Below are 23,432 nucleotides of genomic sequence, written 5' to 3' on the forward strand. Positions count from 1 at the left end.
ATAGCAACATACTAAACGATCGGGTGCTAAGCTAATGGAATGGGTCATGTCAATCACATCATTCTCCTAATGATGTGATCCCGTTAATCAAATGACAACACATGTCTATGGTTAGGAAATATAACCATCTTTGATTAACGAGCTAGTCAAGTAGAGGCACACTAGTGACGTTTTAGTTTGTCTATGTATTCACACAAGTATTATGTTTCCGGATAATACAATTCTAGCATGAATAATAAACATTTATCATGATATAAGGAAATAAAATAATAACTTTATTATTGCCTCTAGGGCATATTTCCTTCATTCCCCCACCTATTTTCACACTCCACCTTACAGCTAGTTAAAGTGGCTAACATTTTGCGTTTCGGTATTAAGGCTAACCTCCGTAATCGCCTCTCCCTCACGGCAGAACAAGAGCTTGTGTCGCTTTTGGCTATTTTGCAGGATTTCGTGCCATCGGCGGGGGAAGATCAACGGTTCCTACGACAAGTCATTTGCTTCTCCACCAAGCATGCATATGGTGTCCTCATGGCTCGGCCAGAGACCGATCTCATGGCCCCTCTCATATGGAGTGCCAAGGTTCCTCGGAAACTCAAAGTATTCGCATGATTACTCTTCAAAGACCATCTCAACACTAGTGTTAACCTTGCATGCAAGCATATCATCGACTCAGACATGTGCCCTCGATGTGCTACGACAACCGAAGACTCCAACCACCTCTTCATCACATGCCCTCTTGCCAATAGAATTTGGCAACGGCTGGGGCTCCTACCACCTTCCAGCGACATCACATATCTCTGGGACGTCTCTACCCCTCCTCACCTCCCAACCACAGCATGGCCTTCAGTCCTGTTGGCTTTGCTTTGGATGACTTGGACAACACGTAATGACATGGTTTTTAGGTCGATAGACCAAAGGTCTGTAATAACCTTGAGGAACCTTATTTCTGCTTTGGGCCTATGGTCACATCGTCTTGTGAGTTCACAAGACAAGGAGGACGTCCTCTCGTGGCGTTCCTACCTCTCTGCACGTTGCACCGTGCCTATATAATTCTGTACTCACTGCCACGGCAGCCCCTTGAGTAATATATTCAGGTGGGGGAGCTCCCCCCACCCCCCCCCCCCCCCCCCCCCGCGTTGATTCTCATTTTTTTTTACCTAAATGGGTAAAAAACCAGCAAAATTTTCGCTAAATGGAATAGTTTTAGTTAAGTTAAAAACTGTTAAATGAGATGATTTGTGTAAAAGATGTTAAAGGAAGGGAAATTAAACGTCAAGCGGCTACATGTAAACGTTGAGAAATTAAACACGACCCTCCCTAGTTGCACCGAGTGGATGGCGACTTCCAATTGCCATGGTCGGCAACTTGCTATTAATTTTCCCCGTTTCCAAAAGCTACCTTTGCTCGTCCACCGTGCTGCTCTGCTCAATGGCGGCCCACCATGTCGCCTTGTCTGTTCTCATCCTTGCCGTCCCCCTGCTCGCGCCCAGCGGCCTCGTCGCAGCAGAGCCGTGGCCACTGTGCGGCGACAGCGGCGAATACAACGACAAGAGCCAGTACCAGGCCAACCTCAACCTCGTCGCCGCCGCGCTCCCCAAGAACGCCTCGGCGTCGCCCAACCTCTTCGCCACCGCCGAGGCCGGGGCCGTCCCGGAGAAGGTCACGGCTCTCGCGCTCTGCCGCGGCGACGCCAGCTCCAGGGCCTGCTCCAGCTGCCTCGTCAACGCCTTCGCCAACCTCCCGAACGTGTGCCCCGGCTCCAAGGAAGCTGTCATCTACTACGACGCCTGCATGCTCCGCTACTCCGACGTGCAGTTCCTCTCCGCCGACGACTCTGGGCCCCTGGGCGTGGAGCTCACCTGCACGGTCCGCAACGACGCCAACGCCACGTCGGAGCCGGGCCGATACCAGCGCGCCGTGGCCACGCTCATGAACGCCACCGCGGACTACGCCGCGTACAACTCCACGCGCCGGTACGCCACCGGCCAAGCCGACCTCGACCGGGAGTTCCCCAAGGTGTACAGCTGGGCGCAGTGCACCCCCGACCTGACGCCCGGCCGGTGCCGGGACTGCCTCGCTCAGTTGATCGCGCAGTTGCCGGTGCAGTTCACGGATAGTATCGGGGGCAGGCTTCTTGGTCCCCGATGCAGCTTCGAGTACGAGACCAAGCCCTTCATCAATGGCCCGGTGATGGTGCAGCTGCCAGCAACGTCCGCGAGCTCTGGAGCGCCGGGGCCGGCCGTGGCTCCTACATCGGCGACAGCAGAGGGTGAGCTCTTAACTTTCAGTAAAGTATATGGACATTTCCTCTGCTCATTGCTCTGCTTCCCTCTATATATATTTAGGCGTACAAAAATTCCTGAAAATTGTTATATTCAAACTCTAAAGAATCAACCAATGTCCATTTCCCTCCAATCATTTCAAATCGTGCAGGGTGTAATCTTGTGATATTTCAGTTCATGTCTGCTACACTCGTCTGACATAACACGAGTCATCTCAAATTGTACAGGGAGAAAGTACAGTGTTCCTGGCATGGTTCTTATCATTCTCTTGCCTACAATAGCAGCCATAAACCTCATTGTTTGGCTCTTTTCATGGAGGAGGAGGAGGCAGGCACTTGCAAAGGCAAAGCAACCAGGTATGTATGTCATTTTGTCACTCAAAATTCCCCAGGTACAGTGTCAGTGCCTAAAATGAAACAATTTATGCACTTGTGTCATGTATTCACGATGGCGTCTCTATTCAAACAGATCCAAATTATTCCACTGATGAAGCAGAGGACATGGAAAGTGTGGAGTCAATGTTAATTGACATTTCAACTTTGCGGGCTGCAACCGAGGATTTTGCAGAAAGCAACAAACTCGGCAAGGGTGGATTTGGCCCGGTGTACAAGGTAATGAGCTAACCTGTCTTGAAGCAAGTAGGCACAACACTGGAAAACTGGTGGTTGAGCAAAACTTTCATACAATTTTCAGGGTACTCTCCTAAACGGCGATGAGATCGCAGTCAAGAGAATGTCCAAGAGCTCAACACAAGGAGTGGAGGAGCTCAAGAATGAGCTCGCCTTAGTTGCAAAGCTGAAGCACAAGAATCTTGTTAGACTTGTCGGTGTCTGCTTGGAGCAACAAGAGAGGCTACTCATCTATGAGTTTGTTCCTAACCGAAGCCTCGACCTGATCCTTTTCGGTAACTAGTTGAGCGATGATTCCATTGTCTGTTTTCTCCGCGCATTGAAATAATAGTGTAACATCGCATAGATCTTATACCATTTTCTAATTCTTCTGATGGAAAAGCAGACGAAGCGAAACGTCAAAAACTAGATTGGGAAACGAGGTTCAAGATCATAAATGGAGTGGCTCGAGGCCTGCAATACCTCCATGAAGACTCTCAGCTCAAAGTAATCCATCGTGACCTCAAAGCGAGCAACGTCTTGCTGGACATGAACATGAACCCGAAAATCTCGGATTTTGGCCTTGCCAAGATTTTCGGGAGAGACCAGACCCAGGGTGTGACGAACCGCGTCATCGGCACATAGTAAGTAGTAGCATGATAGACCGTAAGTTTCCAGCAGGAGGTAACTAACTAACTATGAACTCTTGTTGTTAATTCAGTGGATACATGGCGCCAGAGTACGTGATGCGTGGGAACTACTCGGTGAAATCAGACGCTTTCAGCTTTGGCGTTTTGGTCCTGGAGATCATGACAGGAAAGAAGAACCGTGACTGCTACAACTCCCAGCAATCTCAGGATCTCTTGACCACAGTATGAGCTTGTTATTTGAACATCTGGCTAACATGCAGCGCATCTTGGCTCATCGATGTTACACAATTGTGCAGGTATGGGAGCATTGGGTGGCCGAAACAGTGTTGGAAGTGGTAGACCCATGCATGAACAAGAGCTTCTCGGAGAGTGATGCGCTGAGGTGCATCCATGTCGGGCTTTTGTGCATCCAGGGCAACCCGGCAGACCGGCCGATGATGTCGACGGTGGCCATGATGCTTGGCAGCAACACATTCTCTCTCCCTACTCCGTCGAAGCCGGCATTCTACACTACAAACGATGGTGCCAATTCGAGCACCGGGTCAAGCGTGTCGATCCCATCAGTGCAAGCCCGGTCATAGAGTTTACTTCATAGCAACAATTTCAGCGTAAATAGCCAATGTATCTATGGTCCTATTGCACCCGAATTGGAAAAATAATTTAGACATTACAAAAGGAGTAAAAAATTCCTGAATTTGTTTGGATTCGAACTCGTGCGAAAAGTTTCGCGAAAGAATAGCTTCGAACGACTCCAGAGCCAAGAAAACAATTTTGAGATTACAAAAAGCATGAATAGTAAGTTTTATAAAGTGTCAAGTCTTTTTCCGCCTATAATATAACGAGTCATTCCTCTGTGAAACTTTTCACACAAGTATTACAAAAAGCCAAAGTCAGTATGGGTACTATTACAAAAATTCGGACCTCATGCTCGAGGACGTAAATTCGACCATTTTTAAATTTTTGCGAGAAACTGGTAGATAGTTGCATGTAGCTAGTTGTAGTCGGTGCTGGCAAGCTGTAGTGTGATATACGTATGAAAATGGCGAGTCATTTGGCCGGAGAGGGTGCGCCGTGAGATGCTAATGCCGTGAGTGGTGACGTACATGAATCAAGTTGTACTATACCTGGTTGTTAGCATTAATCTTGATTCATGTATCAGCATGCTTAGTTTAGTTTTGCATGTAGCTAGTTGTAGTCGGTGCTGGCAAGCTGTAGGGGTGTGATACGTATGAAAATGGCGAGTCATTTGGCCGGAGAGGTTGCGCGGTGAGATGCTAATGCCGTGAGTGGTGGCGTACATGCGAGATGCCGGAGGGCCTTGTGAAGCGGCTGCATCACTCATAGGCTAGAGTACGAGAGTTTGTTAGCTGCATGGGTTAGTTAGCAATAATCCTACACACATGGACCTATTACGGGCTTTTACTTAATTTTCTTCTAACAAATCTCTCAGCCCGCCTGATTTTTAGTAGGGGTGGGGTCCAACCTCCCCTCGTATCCAATCCCAATTGCCCATGCCAGCTAGCCCGTGAACCCCGTAATAGATTTCTCCGTGAGTGTAGCATTGCTCGTTAGTTAGTGGCCTATAGAAAAGGTCTTAGTTGCAGTTAAGTCGTGAGTGCATGGCGTGATAGGATAAGTGTACTGGCCGGTCACATGTGTCCTAGTTTTGTGGATCTAGAGTGATTCTAGGAGAAGGGTATGACTATGCGTTGCCCTGGTTGGTTAGGGCATGTACAAAGGTGCTATCTTGAGAGTGCCATGTAGAATAAACGATAAAGTAAAGGACAGAAGAATTCGTAAGAACAGGCTTGTCTTCTCTTATTTAAAAGAAGACAAGAGATGCTCTTTTAGGACATGTACAATGGTGCTATCTTAAAAATGCCACGTAGAATAAAAGATGAAGTGGAGGAGAGAGAACTCATAAAAAAAGGTTTGTCTTCTCTTATTTAAGAGAAGACAAGAGATGATCTCTTAGCATAATATGTCTCACCATATTTTTAGTCATGACTAGTTATTGAAGATAAGGCTAAGAGATGATCCGTTGTAGACATTATATTTGTCATCTCTATATTACATGCAAGACTTAAGATAAGACTATCTTATCAACCATTGTATATGCCCTTAGCACAGTATGTCTCATCATATATTTAGGAATATTGTAGACGCTAAATTACATGCAAGACTTAAGGTAAAATTATCTGATCATCCATTGTAGAAAGAGAAAAAATATAGTACATGTGTTCTCACCGGCAGCAAGAGGCAGAGTTAGTTTTTTCCTTGGTGAAGTTTGTGTACGTGTGAGCTTCTCCATGGTGTTTATCCTGGAGATACCAGGAGAGTCACAAGGTGGAAGAAGATGGGCTGCGAGGATGCAGTACCAACACTGGTATTATAGCAAACTATCACCGGGAAATTCAACTTGGCTCCCAGGAGCACATGCTCCGGGGTGATTTATGTAAAAAAAATTAGATCATAAAAGTGCGCGTTGCCGCGCCCATACATCTTAATAAAATATATTTTAGAAGATCTGGTCATTGCAAATACTTGAGAAAATATATACATTATATCTATGCTGTGTAAATCTAGTGAGAAAATTCTACATTTTGATGCAAGGGATAAATAACACCCGTGGTATAGATACAGCTTCTCGTCTTATTTACAACTGATGTTCAAAGTCAAGGATACCATGATATCTCACAAAATCAGCATATGACTATCTCAATGTCATACATGCCCACACACGACTTCTGGTCGCCTCAATAAAAAAACATGAACATGTTGTTCAGTCAAAGAGAAGTACCTCCCCGAATGCCCTGAGTGCTGATTGGATGTCCATTAGCTGCTCCACGTTTTGTTGTATTGCCTTGTTAAATTTGTTCTTGCTCCGAGGGAATTGTATGACCAACACAGTTAAATTGATTCAAAAAAGAAGAGAGTTAAATCAGGAGAGGATTTCCAAGAAAATGGCTCTATTATTCAAGAGCATAAGCACAGTCAAAGTGCTCCCTTGGCTCAACTCTAATACTAGCGCTATTTGCTTTCCTGCCAAAGCCTGTCCTCTCGATGGATGCGTAGCCCCTGATGGATTTTTCTGGCCGTTCTCGATCTACCTCTTTGCGTCCAGCCGCTGCTGCTTTTAACATGTGCGTGCATGGGTGCAGCTGTCCGGCTCGAAGACGACTTCTTCCAGGACTCGGTCCCTTTTGTTTCCAAAACAATCTCGGTAGCTTATGGCCTGCACGCAACGCGCTGGACTGCTACACGCCTGGCTCAAGCCCGTGCGCACATCTTGGAGTCCCTGGGCCGCACGCGTGCGCCCGACTCGGTCGACTCGGCTAGATTCACTGGCCTCACACGCGTCTATGCCTTGGACTTCCATCGTTGCACGGTTGCACGCCTTTCCTGTCCGAGCCGCTGCTGCTGCCTCCGCGTGATGCTTTCCGATCTCGGCGAGATCCCATCGAATAAGTCGAACCGTGGTATACGCAACGAGCTCAACAATGGCCTTTCTCTGGATCAACGCACAACAACCTCTTCGTAACCTTGCTCATAATACCACTTGTTAGAATAAATTTGAGGTACGCGGTCGATCCACCGAGGAACAAGCAATCACAGACAACGACGACACCGAGATTTGTTAACGAGGTTCGGCGAACTCGCCTACTCCCCGGGGCAATGACTACGGGCGCTCCTCCCCGAGATACCGCAACACCGGCCACCTGGACGCCGGCACAAGCCGCCGGCACCCCCTTGCGAGCCTGTCGCTATCTAGTCGTCATGGGTTACAACGTGGGGTGCCTCCTCATATATAAGAGGCCAAGGGTACAACGTGTCCGACTCCGACACTACAAGTATCCTACCCACACTACAACACCAAGTCCAAGCGTAACCCAACTAGTACACAATATTCGACACAAACACAACACTTTGAAATGATTGATTTTCTTATTTGCCCAAGGAATACTAATTCATATGGAGTTTTTTTTTTTTGCCGGGAAATCTTTGTGGTTCATTGGTGAAAGTGGACAGAACAACTTATGTTTTTATAGGCTAACACTATATACAATTTCATCGCAGCAGCGGCTAAACTTGACTAAATATAAATCATAGGAGAAGATAAAAACATACTGAAATAAGTTGTTTCATGGAAGGTTTCCCTTAAAAAAACATGAGGTAAACACACATGTCACTTCCTCGGCCGTTGTCACATCAACAAGCTAAAAAAGGCTCAAAATTACACATAGAGATGTACGTGTGCAGCCTGCTAACTTCAAAAAACAAAAACAAATGGAGGTTGCCATACCTTTGTCTACACCGTGTGCAGCCTGCTAGAGCCTCACTCTGAACAATTTTTGGATATACTCTCACTCTGAACAATAAATCACTGCTGCAGAGAGAGGAGAAGTTTCCGACGATATCAAGATGCATCAGCTACAACATCTGTAGTTATTTTAACTGACATGGTGATACTGGGAACTGAAGAAAAAGGTAAGCCATGTGTGACCTGGAATCCAACTTGACATGTATTGTTCATACCTGAATCATCATTACCAGTGGGAGGCACTTCGGCTCTCAGCTTTGCTGATGTAATACGTAACAAGAAGCACACTTCAGAGAAGAAAACCCCTCTTTTCAGTTTAATAGGGGATTGATGAAGATATGGTCAACCAAGGACTGTTTGGGCACCAAGGTAAGCACTCTAATTTCCTTCATCGCCCCTTTCTTCCACAGCAGCAAGTACCCTAAAGCGACCGCCAAACCATGAACCTACTATTGCGAGCCGCTAGGAGTGTCGCCGTTGTGCGGACGAGGGTGGAGGATGAGATGAGACCGTGGTCGGTTCTAGCCTCTAGGGCTTAGGGAGGCCACTGCTGTGCTTGTAGGAGGAGGTGATCCGATCAACCACGAGACGCAGGCTCGCCTCTTTCGCTACCCTACCACGTGGATCGTAACATTAGGCTGCATCAGTAAAGGAGAGGGCTCCCAGATCGATCCTCGGAGCAGCAGCCTACTAACGCGTTTGGGCCGGCGGGGACGCTCGAGGTGGGAGGCGTAAAGACCGCGGGGACACGGCGGGACGACTTGAGGATCCAGATCGTTGAGTGAACTAATCGGACGATGCAGAGTGTCAAATTGTTGTGGAGGCTCCTAGGTAGCCCCGTTATACTGTTTCTCAATACTAAGACAAATTTTTTGTGATCTTTGTCACATAGAAATGCTACATGTAAATTTTGAGACAAAAAGGTTAAGTATGTTGCCATGGCATATATAGTCACCACTTATAGTCACTCATACAATAAGGTTAGCTATGTTAGAGTTGTATCGAATATTATTGTACAAGATAGGTTGCAGTTGTATTTGGTTTTGGACTGTGTGTAGACAGGGTAGGAGTTGTGTCCTAACACTACTAGGAAAGTAGTTTTTAACGACGGTATATGTGGTCGTTGAAAGTCGGATTGTGGTTGTTAAAGGCCATTAACGACCACAATATGTTGGTCGTGATAGGCTCCATCGTTAAAAGTATACCGACCACATATTGTGGTCGTTATTTTGTAACGACAACATATTGTGGTCGTTATTTTGTAACGACGGGATGATCTGTCGTCGTCGATGCCGATGCAATAACAACTACAATTGTAGTATTAACGACCACTTTTGTCATCGCTAGTAATGTTCTTATGGTGATTTAAGTATGATTGGCGACAACTTTTGAAGATTATTGGCCACACTCATCAAGCAACAAAAAAATTTGGACAGTCAAAGTATATAACCTATTTTCATTAATCCAAATCATACATATTGAAGACGATCCTCACATACAGTGGAGAATATAAACCAAAAACACCTTGTAGACAACTATTTTAGTCCATATCTAACCAGAAATACATCACCTAGAAGAGTGATTTATTTTTCATAATCTTCAGTCATGGGACACCATCATAAATCCTTGTGTTTCACTGCATATCATTCTTCACCAATGACTACAATGTCTTGTGATGCTCCTATTATTGTGAACCATCCGTTCTGCAAAAACAGAAATGATTTATTAGTAGTACATATAAATGAATTTGCTCAAAAGGATAGTAGCACATATGAAAAAAATTGCATGTGAATCATTTTAGACTAAATAACATTGTATACTATTTCCTGTAGCTTAGACATGTTTTAATCCAAATTCTTGCACAGTCCTTATGCAACAAAGAAGAAACTGTTTTTGCGAACAATTAATTAGTCTGTTTCTTATCTAGTTCTAGCAAGAGTTGAGTTATTCTATATATGGGCAAAACGTTTGAGCTTTTTTGGTTGATGGTATGTACCCAACTAAATTAACACTGAAAATTATTCTCCTCTGCTAGAAAAAGGAATACTGTTCTACTATGTGATAAGTGATATACATACATATGAAAATCCTAGTTGTAACCTGGATATCAAAGCATATAGTGAAGCAACTAATAATGCGCTGATTTCTGAACCTGAAAAAGACAAGAACGAGCTATAGGTCCATTATACAAACCATATGACTAACCTGCAAAGCACATAACAAACTAGTCACTATATCCGCTTTAAGCATGACAGACCAACCTGATATAATTGAGCAGAAATGATTTTAAATATGAACCTCCTCCGGAAGAATGTCGTACAAAACCAAAAATAACATAAACAAGCAACATCACCAACAAGCATACCTTGAGAAGTGATGCTGATGAACCACCACATGTATTATTTCGCATCCAATTCCGACTGAGTAAGATAGTCACTCACATCAGAAAATGCAGTATCTAGGTAGATGTTCATCTCTAGTGGTGAGACCCTGGTTTGTGACCCATCGGTGTACAACAGAGCCCATCAAGTAAACCAGCAATGCAGTCGCGCCCCTTGCAGGAAGTTGCCTGAGTTCTATGATTTCTCAGTAACACAACCATCACAAAAAATGCATCATCTCAGCAACACTCAACAAAATGCGGTAAACAAACTGGCTGTTCTATGCATGATGGTACAAGTTATTTTTCCAGTGAACAATTAGACGAGGGAATGGAACTATGCAGTTATTACGAAAATTAAATTCCTCGGGTATACAGTGGAAAGATAATATTTTTTGAAGAAATGACGATGGATGTAGAATAATAGTAGATGCAAAATTATGCTTGGGGTTCAGTACTAGTGCCATAATTAGCAAAATCCAGCAGGAATTGAGAATTCAATAACACAACCATCAGCAAAATGCAGTAGTACACAAGCTGCTACATGGATGATGGCACTACTTGTTTTTCAGCTACAGTACAGAGGGAAGGTAATTTTGCAGAGAAGTGCCAGCGAAAGTAGTACAGTAGTAGATGAGGAAACTAAATCATGCTTGGTTTTGGGTACTGCGTGAAATAATTAGCAAGCATCTAGCAGGAATTGAGCAGGGGAGGGGACGGGAAGAAGATTAGATCTGGCTGCAGGTGGGAGGGGGGCTCACGAGGAGGCGGGTGGTGACGGTGAAGTGGCAGAGGAGGCGGCTGGGCCAGACGCGTGGACGCGGATGTAGCGGAGCACGAAGGCGTCGTGGAACCCGGAGGGCAGCACGCCCACCTTCTGTACCAGCAGCGCATCGGCCTCTGCCTCCTCCGGCATCCGGCAACCCTTCTCGAAAGCCGCCGTCGACGCCATTGGCGGGCCGATCTGAATCGAGGCGAGCGTCCTGTTTCGGTCAAAGGGGCCACCTTAGTTATTAGGTTAAGATAAGAAACCTAGACTCAATACGTTGATATTTATCCTTTTCACCGATTAATATTAAATAAATTGTTAACTACTCAAAAAAGATGAGATAAGGAGATTGCAATGACGACCACCAGCTAATACTATGGGTTCTCGCGTGCGCAAGTTGGACATGTGTTGGCCCGGCCTAACAGTAACGACCAAGTATTGTTCGTAGCTCATCGTTAATGACCTAATTTCCAGTAGTGTAATAAGACACTTGTATCTTAGACCTCTCATATATAGCGGGGTAGACACACGATGTAATCTATGCCAACATAATAGCACCGAAACGCAGGGAAAGCCGACGGCATGTGCTGGTGTCCAGGGCGACCGGGTGCAGTATTGTAGCGGTGTCATGAGGAGGAGCGTCCATAGTCAGGTCCCGGGGATGTAGCCATATCGATGAATCTCGTTAACAAATCTCGGTGTCGTGCTCGTATGATTGCTTGATTCTCGAATGATCGACAGAGTGCCTCGGGTTTATTCTAACAAGCTATAAGAGTAGTATTTTTTTCACCTTCTCGGTATCTCTTTCTTTATATTTATTGCAATTGCCTAGGAGTAAAGCATATAGCTAGGCTTTGTATGAGAGTCCTCTCTCACTATTTTTCCACATCACTCTCTTTCACATAGGCAAAAGTGTAATATAACCGTGCTATAAGCCCATTATTGTACTTACTCTAAGCACCTGATGAAAACCATGGATTTATTTATCTAGTTTTACATTTGAAAACTAGACTTTGCCGGCCGCAGACGGTAATCTGTCGGGATTATTGCTTAATCTCGTGGTAGTAAAGCTTCGCTTTGGCTACAGTTTCTTCAGTTCAGGCCCTTGACGGCAGCACGCAGTTGCCTATCTCTGTAAAGAGTGGAACGAAATCACCATTAACAAACAGACACATACATTTTGTTTCGTGAAACTAGAACGAGCAATTCAAAGCAGAGAACTTACTTGGTGCCTGCCGGACAATGGTAGCGGCACCGGCGAAGTCGCACGTTCCGGCGCCCCGGCCATGGCGCTGGTAATAGTCATTGAACGCGAAAGACGCATGCGCGACCTTGGTGTCGGGATCGAAGCACCGTGCTCCGGGTTGGATGTCCGTGCAGTCCGCGCCGTGGCCGCAGGCGTAGTCCAGTGCATTCTGCAGCCGCGCGGCGCCCACCGCCGCGTTCGCCACACACCAGCTCGGGCTCGGGTCGCACCGGCCTACGCAAGCAATGGAATCGTCATGGCTGGCCGCCAGTGTAGAGTGTAGAGTGGATGGTCGTGGTATTCAAGCACTCACCTGATGGTGCCTGGTTGACAATGGTGGCAGCACCACTGAAGTCGCACGCGCTGCTGGCCTGGCCGTTCTTCTGGTAGTAGTCGTTGAAGGCGTAGGACGCGTGCGCGAGCTTGGTGTTGGGCTCGTAGCAGGGCTTGCCTGGCTGGATGGCGCTGCAGTCCGCCCCGTGGCCGCACGCGTAGTCCAGCGCAGCCTGCAAGGCCGCGTCCCCGGCCGTGGCCTTCGCGGCACAGTAGCTCGGTTGCACGGGGCCGGCACCATGGACAAAGTCGACTTGATACACGGGCTGCTGGTTCGGGTAGAACAACCCAAAGTCCTGCTCGTCTTCGGGCTTGTTGTCCTCGTTGAAGAGTTCGAAGATGTACACGTCAAGATCGGCGTTGGGACGGTGCGGGGTGCCGACAGCACTGGTGGCGAGCCGGTTATATCTGTTTGAGGTGGTGCCGGAGTTACCGCCACGCACTTTGCTCATGAGACCATCGGTGAATGCTTGGGCGTTGGCTGTTGTTCCCACGCCATGGTGGCCTCTGGTTGGGTGGTGACTCTCACCAAGCTTCACCTCCAGTATTCCGCCCCCTGCTGTGAGCTTCCTCATCCCTCCAGCACGCAGGCTGGAGGACGGCAGCTTCTCCATCGCATAGTACACAGCGTCAAGCTGCGCGTCGAGGAGGCTGAAGTACGTTTGCTTGCTATTCTTGTCAAGAATGCCAGCGTTGGGGCGGAACAAGAGATAGTCGATGGACATGCCGGGAGTGCTCAGGTACGCAAGGTACGGGTAGATATTCATCATGAGGTACGACCCGGTTTCCTGCAAGAAGTCGACCATGGGGCTCATGACCGACAACGCGATGTCGTCACGGAACGCGCCCTCGGACGGCGGGAACGACATCTTGAGAGCGTCGAACGCGATGGGCGTGGTCACCTTCACGGCGTTCGCCAGGCCCAGGCGAGCCAGCGCCGCTTGCACCTTCTTCATGGCCGGGACGAGCTGAGAGTTGAGCTGACTAGCCTCTTTGAAGACCTCGTTCCCGATCGTCACGCCGTTGATCTGCGTGGCCGGGTAGTAGGCCTTCACATTGTTCTGCACCCATTGATCAGCGAAATTTTGGTCCGCGGCAGCGGAGGGCAGCTCCTCGTTGGTTAGCTCCACCGTGACCTTGATGCCGGTGTTGGCCAGCGAGCGCAGCACCGTCGGGTCAGTGTCGTAGATCCTCACCATGGTGATGCTGTTCTTCTTGAGCAGTTTCACCACGGACGTCGGGTCAGGCAGGTTAGTCGCCATCCTCCCATAGCACACGCCTACCTGGCCCCCCTCTGCAGTAGGTGCGTGTACAATATTAGTAAGAAACATCACAATTAAGTCGTACACTTCGATGCAGAGGCAAGAGTTTATCGTTCTTTCTCAAAATAAAAAGTTATATCGTACACCTACAGCATATATATGTTTCCAGAAAAACATGCGATAATCAGGATAACGTCTCCATGACGATTACCTGCACGGGAGAAGAAGAGCAGCGGCACTGCGATGCCGAGGAGGACGACCAGGAGGTGACTCGTCAGCGCCATGCGCCCTCGGTGGTATGTATAGCGGAGCTAGCTAGCTAGGGCCTTGAGGAGACGATGATGATCGAGCTGATGAGTTGGGAATGATCACAGGCGGGCTGGAATTTATAGCCGGCACCAACGGTAAGATGGAGCCATGGAGGTGCTACAATTTTTTTTCTTTGTGCAAGTGACGGCGGCAGCCACAACAAGACGTACGATAGTGCAACCAAAATTGGGGTATATGCAATGCCAATTGCAGCATGCATATACGCCTAACTTGGACTTGGACTGGTCGAGTTGATGAGCTACAACTTGTACCAGAAGACCCATGCTTGGGTACACCTCCCTTGCCCCTAAATCTAAGAGACAGTCGGATAAATGCTCACTAGTGGCAGCATCCCCGGACCCCGCCCACAGCAACGCCCGCCATTTCTCTTATCTTATACGGAAGAATTACATCGCTCACGGGCACAAAACCGACGGCTACCTGCCGGTAGATGACTGTCACTGGAAAAAGCACAGAGAACTCCATGCATTTGTCAACACGTGTGGAAAAGACTAGACGCGGGTCAATGCAATAGCTATCGCTACCTGTGGGCTGTGGGTGCTTGCACCAATAGCTCATTCTTGTCTTGTATAGAAAACGTCGCTTGCAGTAGTATGTTCCGTGCGCCTAGTTGCCCACTTGTAATCTTGCATATCTTCTCATTTATGCAATTATCTTGTATAGCAACCGTGGGTTGGGTTGCAACTATCTGTCATTTACGCCATATTGTCTCATAGGGCGCATTTGGCTTACAATTACTTTTAAATCAGACTAATAGAAATGGTAAAGGATTAGGATACCAAGCCCGATCCAATCCTGGATTTTCATATCTTGTTGAAGGCGTTGCTGCGGAAGAAGTCAACTTAGTCGTAGGTGTTGATTTCATATCTTGTAATGGTTCTATCGTGGTTATTTATGTCTTGTACTCTCTTTGTTGATGATTTTGGCCTCGTTGCCTTACATCATCATTAATAAAATTGGTTGTATGCATCGCATTAATGTAGAGGCTAGGGGTTTCAACCTCTTTCTCAGAAAAAAATATCCTAGATTTTGGCTAAGAAATCTAAGGAGTCGGGTCAATTTGGACACAATCTTACCATCTCATTTCCTGTCTTTTTTCCTGTTGCATGTACTCCCTCCGTTTCAAAATAGATGAATCAACTTTATACTAACTTCGTACTAAACTTAATACAAAGTTGAGTCATCTATTTTGGAACGGAGGGAGTAGTTCTCATCTTTGTTGTTGGGGATGGAACACGTAGAACCCTAGGTTTTCCTTATTTTTTCAGTTGGTGTCGATAGTCATGTTAATTCTTAATGATACCAGCCGAAGCAGCAAGCGCCTTTTGAAAAAACCTCGGGAGCACTGGCGTGCGTCGGAGGAGGCGTGGATTAAGGCAAACACAGATGGCACAATTGGAAGGGTTCCGGGGATGGAGCAGGTGGAGCGTTCCTTCGAGATAACCATGGCAACATGTGGTAGGAGCTTGTCAGTTTTTCCCATCAGTCTATGATCTGGAGTTGGTTCACTTGTTGGCATGCAGGAAGGCTATTTAGTTGTTTCTTGAATTGGGCTTGCCTATGGTGATGTTGGAGACAGATGATCAGATTGCGCGAGATCCCGAACGGCGGAGGAGTTGAACAGGTCGGTCTACGGGCCGCTCATTAAGGAGAACAAGGACTAGCTAAGGTCCAGAGAAAGCCTTTAGGTGAAATGAGAAGGGCGAACGGTAAATGAAATGACACATGTCTTAGCTAAAGTGTGTTGTGCCAATGATGTGTGTAACTTGTGGTTGCATGAACCATCAGAGTGTGTATCCGATATTGTAGTCGCTGAACGTTATGAATAAATTAAACCGCAAATTTCCTACTAAAAAAGTCAAATATGTCATTAAACCCTCCTATTGTCGAGTGCAACCTTGCTTGGTAGTGCGGCGTGATATTACCATATTTTGTCAGCTCGTGTGGAAAAACTAAAGCTAGAGGCCAACCAACAAATAGCGATACTTTTATTGTTTTGTGTATATGGCGCTAGCTAGTATGTATCTCGTGGAATATCCAGGCCACGTGGTCATGGCTGGCTGGGCAGATTGCACAGATGGTGGTTGGCCGGTTGCGCTAGCTAGCTTGTGAATGTCCGTGACACTAGCGGTTATACATCCAAATGCTAGCCACACACGGAGAAACTTATGACTCGAAACACATACTACTGATGAATAAATAATTGGCCTCTGCATTTTAACATAGGAGAAAACTACATTATTTCCGGTATCTCAACTAGTATTGACTGAGCATAGTGTCATCCTTCAACTCCGAAAGTGTCCAAAACTAATCCACTCAACTGTCTTTTTTTTTGCGTGCGGTAGTTCACTCGACTGTCAACTACGAATACTGTGGAACTTTTATCCGCTAGAGTGGTCTTGTATATTTGCGTCTTATTTATGACCGGTTGGATATATGGCACTGGGGTGTTGGTTTGTATGAGTGTATAGAGCATTCACACTTTGACATAGTGATTTTGAGTGACATGTATTGGTGCGGTTCAGTAAGGTCAGTTTGATTGGACAAAGACACTGTTGTGATGAGAAGCTGTGGGTTTATTTTTACTTTGAATTTTATAAAGATCGTTGGAGAGGCTCCTACTGACAGTGGAATAGATCTTGTCGTGCTTGGGGAGAAGGTGGTGGGAATTATCAATATTTGGATATTGTGGAATATGTGGAAGCTGGGAGAGAATGGTGGATCTTAGTGCAAAGGTAGGCATGTGTGCACTCGGTAATGGATGTGTGCTTAAATGCACCATGAAGTGGGTTGGACACTCTCGCTTGACACAGATGCGATTAACTTGTCACTTTAAAAGCGATTATTTTAAGTGCACAAAACCTTAGGCTACAGGTGCCTCATGACAAGCATGGGTAAACATAGCCGCGAAGGAGAAAAAGGAGGACGACCCGGCTACAACCATCATGGGGGGTTCCCTCACCGGCTGCTCCAGTAGCCGTGGGAGGGATGGGAACATCAGGATCTTGTCCCGTGTTCCTCCAATAGTGTAACGTGAGGCAAAAGTTATCGGTTTCTAGCCCTTGTGTTTGGCAACCATCTACGAATTAGAGTGGCCTCACTGAACAATACTAGTATTTTTTGAGCAATTTTTTCCTCACTCGTGCGCATTCGGCATCAACGTCTCAGCCGGTCGCTCATGCTCATATTGCTCAGACTTCTGAGCATCAAACTTAACTAGATATTTCTCAGTTGTTCCTCCTTTAGTAATACCAATAGACCTTGTTAATTTCTTGGTCACACTAAGCTTCTCTCTGACTCGGATGAATTCACCAATGAAAGAATTAGGCAATGTTACTTGCACCTCATGTACTTCACCAATACGCTTGCCTGTTCAATTATAAGTAATTGTTGTTGTATTGGCGGGGTCTTGGACTGTGGGAGTCCTCCTCGCCATATTGATGCACGGTGCATTAGTATATATAAGAGTTTGTTTCAGTTCTATTTTTATCGATTTTATTGGTTATCATCCGATTTTATGGTTCTTGGTATGTTTTTCATTTTATTTTACAAAGAACACTTGATTATAATATTTATTACAGGTAAAAAATTCCTAAAGTTCATGAATATGTTTTTAAAACTCCAATTTGTTTAGAAAGCATGATTTTTTAAATCTGGACTCTTCTTGGGAAAACAGTGAATAGTTCTAAATTTGCGTGAACTATTTTAAAATTCATAAGAATTTTGTTTGCAATTTCAGGAACTTTTTGAAAGGTAGGTACTTTACTTGTAATATTGAGAAAAGATTTCAAAATAATTCTAACTCAAAAGGAATACTTAAAGAAAACCAATAGAACGAAGGGAAAACCTGAAAAAACAAAGACTAAAAATTACTGAAAAAATGGTCGCCACAACCAGGAGGAGCACTTGCGAGGAGATGCCGAACTGGCCCGGCCCAGATGTGAGTGACTTGTACGCCATTCCATTAATTTATGAAACCAACTAGTTGACGAGCACTCCTTCGGAAGCTTTGCAACGATCACTTGCAGGTGGGCTGAGAGCGCGCCACTTGGCGATCTTAGCCGCCGTGACGTGTCCCACTCTGGGCGGTTCCTCTGGGTTTTTTTTTTCGCACGCGTTTTTGCATTTTTAAACTTTTTTTTTCTTTTTGGTTTTCCACCGGTCTTCCTTAGCTTTTGGCAAAAAAAATTAAAATAAGTTTTTGTGCAAGAAAACGCATTTTTTTTGCTTCGGCGAGAGGCACGGTTTTGCTTCTACGAGAGGCACATCCATGCCTCTCAGAAATAGAAAACAACGTGTTTTCTGTTTTCTTTTTCTTCTGTGAGAGGCATGGTTTTGCTTTCGCAAGCGTGCCTCTAGGAAACGAAAAAAATCTGTTTTCTGGTTTTTTCCTCTGCGAGAGGCAGGCTCGGAAACGAGAAAAACGCATTTTCTATTTTTTTTTCTCTCGTGAGAGGCAGGGCTTTGCTTCCGCGAGAGGCACAGTTATAATTTCACGAGAGGCACGCTTGAAAACGAAAAAAAAACATGTTTTTTTCTTCTTTCATGAGAGGCACTGTTTTGCTTTCGCGAGGGGCACGGTTTGTGATTTCGCGACCGTGCCTGCCAGAAATGGAAAAACGTGTTTCTATTTTTTTCTTCCGCGAGATGCACAATTTGGCTTCCTTGAGAAACACGACCGTGCCTCTTTCAGAAAGGGAAAAAACAATGTTCCCGATCCGGTTTTTTCGTGAATTTTTTTTTTATCGAAATCTATCAACATGAAATCTAGTTTTGAATATTTCAACACGAGGAATCCAACAATGAAAGCCGTTCGAGATTTGGACGCATGGTTTAAGTGATAAAACGTTTTGAATAAACGGATCTACTAAAAAAGGGAAAACTCATAGGTTGCGACAAATGGCGCACATGCAGCACTTCACCAGTCACAACCTGGAGAGACGGAAGTGATCTTTGTAAGGAGTACTCCTTAATTATTATTTTACTAGTACAATGGCCGTGCGTTGCCACGGGCTTTTAAACTTTTTTATGATTGTTGTATAAAATTCGATGAATTTTTTACTCCTTACAACGAAATTGAGGTAGGCCCTTGTCGAAGGATTCTTTTTGAACATCAACGTAATCTATCTCCATCTCTCTCATATACCCCCTGAAAAAGGTATTATCAAACATATATACAAGGAAGAATAATTATTTGTATGCATCTCATTGTGTAAAATTGGATGACTTTTGAGTCCAGTCGCTCATAGTTACATCTGTGACTTTGTCAATCGACATTTTCAAAGCATCATCCGAAGCCATCAATTTTTATTATCTCTGACCTACAAAATTTTAAAAATAAAAATATATTAAATAAAAAAATAAAAGACAAAGCAGCATGTGCATTGTCGTCACATAGAATGTATGTCATCTCACTGCACCATTGCTTGCATCTTTCCTAAACTTCCCCACATATTCCGAGAGATGATGGCGTATTGTACATCTGATTGAAAAAAATGAGATGGTTATCACTACCTCAAGAGATGATGGTGTATCGAATTAGTTAATTGTCCATGCATTGCATGGGGTCATAAACAATTCAATGGTTTAACACGAATTGTGTCTACTGTATATCGGTGGTACATCTGACTTGCAACACGCTTTTAATTCAAAGATTTCTGAGTGGAAAAAAGATGTGTAATAGGTCCTTGTTATATACATAACCATAAGGTCAGAGGAACCCCATCCTAAGCTAACTTAAGCAAAACTGCAGAAGAGCTCACAAGTGGACCTGAAGCTATGATAAGAACAAAATTTGAATGGTGTTCCTCTTGAACATCCTATGAGGAATAACAATATTAAGCAAAACCCGAAACGGTAGTTCAGTGCTCGGAAAAACAAATTACTACTTCGTGATCAACTTCGACTTCAGGAGTATCTACCAGGGTTTACATTTTAATACATCCTTTCTTCAATGTCAGTCTTTGCGTAAAATCCTCTCGTTTTCAAAACACTATCATGCAGAAATCACATTCTTTATGAGAAACACACCTCATAATAGAAACTTTGTATCATAATAGAAATTGTAGGTTTCCTTGATGGGAAACATACTAATGGTCAGATACGCATCATCATCACAGTTTCACCCTCTACCGCTACCCATCACTACTCATCTTGTGCAACCTCTCGTCTTTCTTATTTCACTCTCTTTTCTGGAGTTTGTCTTCACCAGCGGTACCAACAAAGGCAAGTCCAGCTCAATGCTGTCAGAAACCTAAAAAAAGTTTCATCTCTGATGGCATTTCCAGATGGCTTGCAGGGCCGGTCTTGAGATTTCCGAGGCCCGGGGCGAGACAACACGGAGGGGCCCTAAAGCCACATAAACATATGCATATTTTTTTGTTTATTTCAACTGCAAGTAAATATTCGGCAGACTATAATTTATGGTGCCTTGTCTTCTTGACTATTAAGAAACCGGGGTCACAAACATTCACAGTAAAAGTTGATCGATCTTGTCAATCTACCCTTGTACTGTATATATTTCTATTACTAGGTGAACTAGTAGCACTATCATGCCTACTAATTTTTTATCTTCCTATAGTTTTCACTAGTTGTTCTTGAACAACAACTAAAGCTAACTCCTTGGAGTTCCTAGCAGTAGAAATACTGTTTTATTTTTGCAGGGAATCCGTAGAGGACTTGTATCTGCTCTAAAAAATGCCAAGAACTCATATGGGACTCAACTAACTCATATGCATATTTTTCCTCAATTATCAGATGGATTCTTTCTGGGTAGCATCTTGCTAATCACCACACAACATATGATACAAGAAATTAAGAGTATTGCTAATTAAATAAAAGTGCTAAGAAAGGCATGGAACAAGGTACCTGGATGGCTAGAAAAATCGAAATCGCAAGATTTTGCTGCTGCGTCACGAACAAAAGTCCAAGTTTCTGTTTTCTAATCCCAATCAATACAAGAAACTGGAGTGTGAGAAAGAGAGATGTACGAGGATAATCTTCAGGAAACGAACGATCTAACAAGAATAGAAAGAAAAAAAATTGTGTTGAAGAGAAGATTGATGGGAATCTGGAAACCGCATTACCTTCTTCCACTAATGGCGCCTAGCAGCCAAAAATTACAATTAGACGAGTGGGCGGGGCGCCGTCATTCATGGCATGGCTGATTTGTTGCCAATTGGGTAGAAAGAGTATTAAGCGGAGAAGACTGCACGGCGTGCTAATCCATCAATTAATTTTTGTTTCCTTTTGGAGAATCAATCGACCGCTAAACAATCACACGTATATAGGGAAACCAAATCAATCGGGGGCCCCTTCCTACCCGGGGGCCTGGGGCGGCCGCCCCCCCTGCCCCCGCTCAGGGCCGGCCCTGATGGCTTGGCAAGTTCTCATGCTCTTTCTAATCCAAGACATATACAAAAGAGCCAACTTTCTGAGACAAGAATCAGGCTAACCATGTATGTAGCTTTTAGTCTCTTCCTCAAATTTTCTTCTACATGGTGCAAATGGAGATTCAAGATAAGAAGGCATGTCAGTACACAGTTCCACATTTATTTGTGAAAAGAAACATAAATTCAGAACATGTGGAGTACCTTTCGGTTCCTCCTGTACATCAGCGGATCTCGTCTTTTTTACCATTAAATTACTCTTTTCCTTCTCTCCCTCCACCCATTACCTTTGCCTCTCCGCCTCCGAACCAAGTTCGCCACATGTTTCAATGGCGCTTCTAGCTTGCAATCACACCTTCCATCTCCATCTAGACTTTAACCATGCACTGATTTACATCTCACACAGTTTAACTTCTCCCTCTCTCAACCTCTCTCACTGCAATGCAACATTCTCTCTCCCTCCCTCCGTTCCCTCTTCCAAATAAACTGCGACATTTAAGAAGTAAACATTATGTGTGAGATGCAAATAGTTGTGCCAGAAGGACAATAAAGTTTAATACGGCTGTATTGGTCAAAAGTAACACCCAAATAAAAAAGTCACTTCTTAGTATATATAACCTTGCTATTAAGAATTTTTTTACTTTATTGTGCAACACACTGTATTTTTGGAGCATGTGTTATTTTTACCCTCAACCTGAACATGTGCTAATACAGTACATACATTTCTAGTTTTCTATATAACTGAGAGTTATTTGTATGTCCAAATATGACCTTAGAATTAGTATGGTTCCAGTTTAGCTTTTACTTTATACCTAAAATAAGAAAGCATTCAGCCATTACATCACAGTAGCGGGCGCAGCCAAGGTGTGGCTAATTTGTTTGTTCAAAAGTTTAGGCATATCATTTCATCAATCAAAGAAGACTATCATGTAAATCACCAATGAGCATGTCATTGTGCAATAAAACAGGGGTGGTGGTCATAGGAAGTCGTTTACTAATGAGATGACAAAACCGATGGTTTGATTTCTTTGGGATAGCATGCAACATCTACAATGGAAAACAATAATACTACTAAACATGAAAGAATTTGGGGGATCCCATATTTGGTCTAATTTTTATGCTCACCCTGAACATATGCTACTGCATCCATTTTTAATTTTCTATATAACTGAGAGCTATTTGTACGCCAAAATCTGATCTGAGAATTAGTATGGTTCAGTTGTAGCTCTTACCTATAAACCTAAATTAGGCAAGCATTCAGGCATGACACGCCGCGAACAAAAAAAATCTTGTTCAAGGGGGTAGATGAGATATGTGATTGGGTGGAATAGTTGGGAGCTCATATTTGTTTTTGGAGGCCTATAGGAACTATTAAACGCACTGGTCCAAACTCCAGAAGTAAAGTGGGTGGCGCCATGCATGGTGCATATATATGATGCCACTAATTAAAAGGGACATCACCAAAAAATGAAGAATGGAAACAAATAAACAATAATTCCTACTAAAAGTACCGGTAAGCTTGCATTGAAAGAGGACAGAGTCTTGTAAGACCTTGTAGTTGTGCTATTCTATTTTGATGAAGTTTCATTCATTCATAACATTCAGAAACAACAATTACACGCTGGTAGAAAATGAAAACCAAGCATCAGGGACAACTAAACCTGGACCAGAAATAAGTGGACACACACACGCACATGCGCGCGCGCACACACACACACACAAGGTAGACTAATTTCAGTTCTTGCTCCGGTACTTACATAAGAAGTATTTGGTCCCCCATTCTACACCCTCAACTTAATGCTTCACTAAAAAAATTAGGAACTTGTAGCGATCCTTGTATATATAAACGCAATCTTAAAT

At 44.6% G+C, this 23,432-nt stretch overlaps 2 protein-coding genes and 1 long non-coding RNA gene across 4 annotated transcripts; 1 reads left to right on the top strand and 2 right to left on the bottom strand.

Moving 5' to 3' along the window:
- The first annotated feature begins 1,391 nt into the window (after positions 1–1,391).
- LOC125531311 (cysteine-rich receptor-like protein kinase 6) lies at positions 1,392–4,249 on the top strand. Of its 2 annotated transcripts, none has more exons than XM_048695727.2 (7): positions 1,392–2,272; positions 2,513–2,641; positions 2,754–2,896; positions 2,979–3,189; positions 3,297–3,537; positions 3,615–3,765; positions 3,840–4,249. In XM_048695727.2, the coding sequence occupies exons 1-7, from the start codon at positions 1,432–1,434 to the stop codon at positions 4,122–4,124; spliced, it is 2,001 nt and encodes a 666-aa protein (XP_048551684.1). In that variant the 5' UTR covers positions 1,392–1,431; the 3' UTR covers positions 4,125–4,249. The 2 variants fall into 2 exon arrangements, with proteins under 2 accessions (XP_048551684.1, XP_048551688.1); XM_048695731.2 differs by having other exon boundaries at positions 3,300–3,537.
- A 7,562-nt stretch (positions 4,250–11,811) lies between these two features.
- Positions 11,812–14,224, bottom strand: LOC125531326 (glucan endo-1,3-beta-glucosidase). Its single transcript, XM_048695741.2, has 4 exons — positions 14,066–14,224; positions 12,573–13,886; positions 12,239–12,493; positions 11,812–12,145 (listed from the first exon to the last, which is right to left on the bottom strand). The coding sequence occupies exons 1-4, from the start codon at positions 14,136–14,138 to the stop codon at positions 12,111–12,113; spliced, it is 1,677 nt and encodes a 558-aa protein (XP_048551698.1). The 5' UTR covers positions 14,139–14,224; the 3' UTR covers positions 11,812–12,110.
- A 5,070-nt stretch (positions 14,225–19,294) lies between these two features.
- On the bottom strand, positions 19,295–21,636 carry LOC147992927 (uncharacterized). The gene is made up of 4 exons (XR_015615424.1): positions 21,270–21,636; positions 21,052–21,124; positions 19,605–19,666; positions 19,295–19,505 (listed from the first exon to the last, which is right to left on the bottom strand). It is a non-coding gene; the product is annotated as an uncharacterized LOC147992927 (long non-coding RNA).
- Between the last annotated feature and the right edge of the window lie 1,796 nt (positions 21,637–23,432).

Source organism: Triticum urartu, chromosome 1A (assembly GCF_056163025.1).
Source record: "Triticum urartu cultivar PI428250 chromosome 1A, HENAU_Tu73, whole genome shotgun sequence".
NCBI lineage: Eukaryota > Viridiplantae > Streptophyta > Magnoliopsida > Poales > Poaceae > Triticum > Triticum urartu.

Excerpts from the sequence above, each read along its gene's own strand:
- LOC125531311 (XM_048695727.2), top strand. The coding sequence starts at position 1,432 with ATGGCGGCCCACCATGTCGCCTTGTCTGTTCTCATCCTTGCCGTCCCC. Across the intron at positions 2,273-2,512 it reads TACATCGGCGACAGCAGAGG|GGAGAAAGTACAGTGTTCCT; the intron begins GTGAGCTCTTAA and ends CAAATTGTACAG. Across the intron at positions 2,897-2,978 it reads GATTTGGCCCGGTGTACAAG|GGTACTCTCCTAAACGGCGA; the intron begins GTAATGAGCTAA and ends TACAATTTTCAG.
- LOC125531326 (XM_048695741.2), bottom strand. The coding sequence starts at position 14,138 with ATGGCGCTGACGAGTCACCTCCTGGTCGTCCTCCTCGGCATCGCAGTG. Across the intron at positions 12,494-12,572 it reads TGTCAACCAGGCACCATCAG|GCCGGTGCGACCCGAGCCCG; the intron begins GTGAGTGCTTGA and ends TTGCTTGCGTAG. Across the intron at positions 12,146-12,238 it reads CATTGTCCGGCAGGCACCAA|AGATAGGCAACTGCGTGCTG; the intron begins GTAAGTTCTCTG and ends CACTCTTTACAG.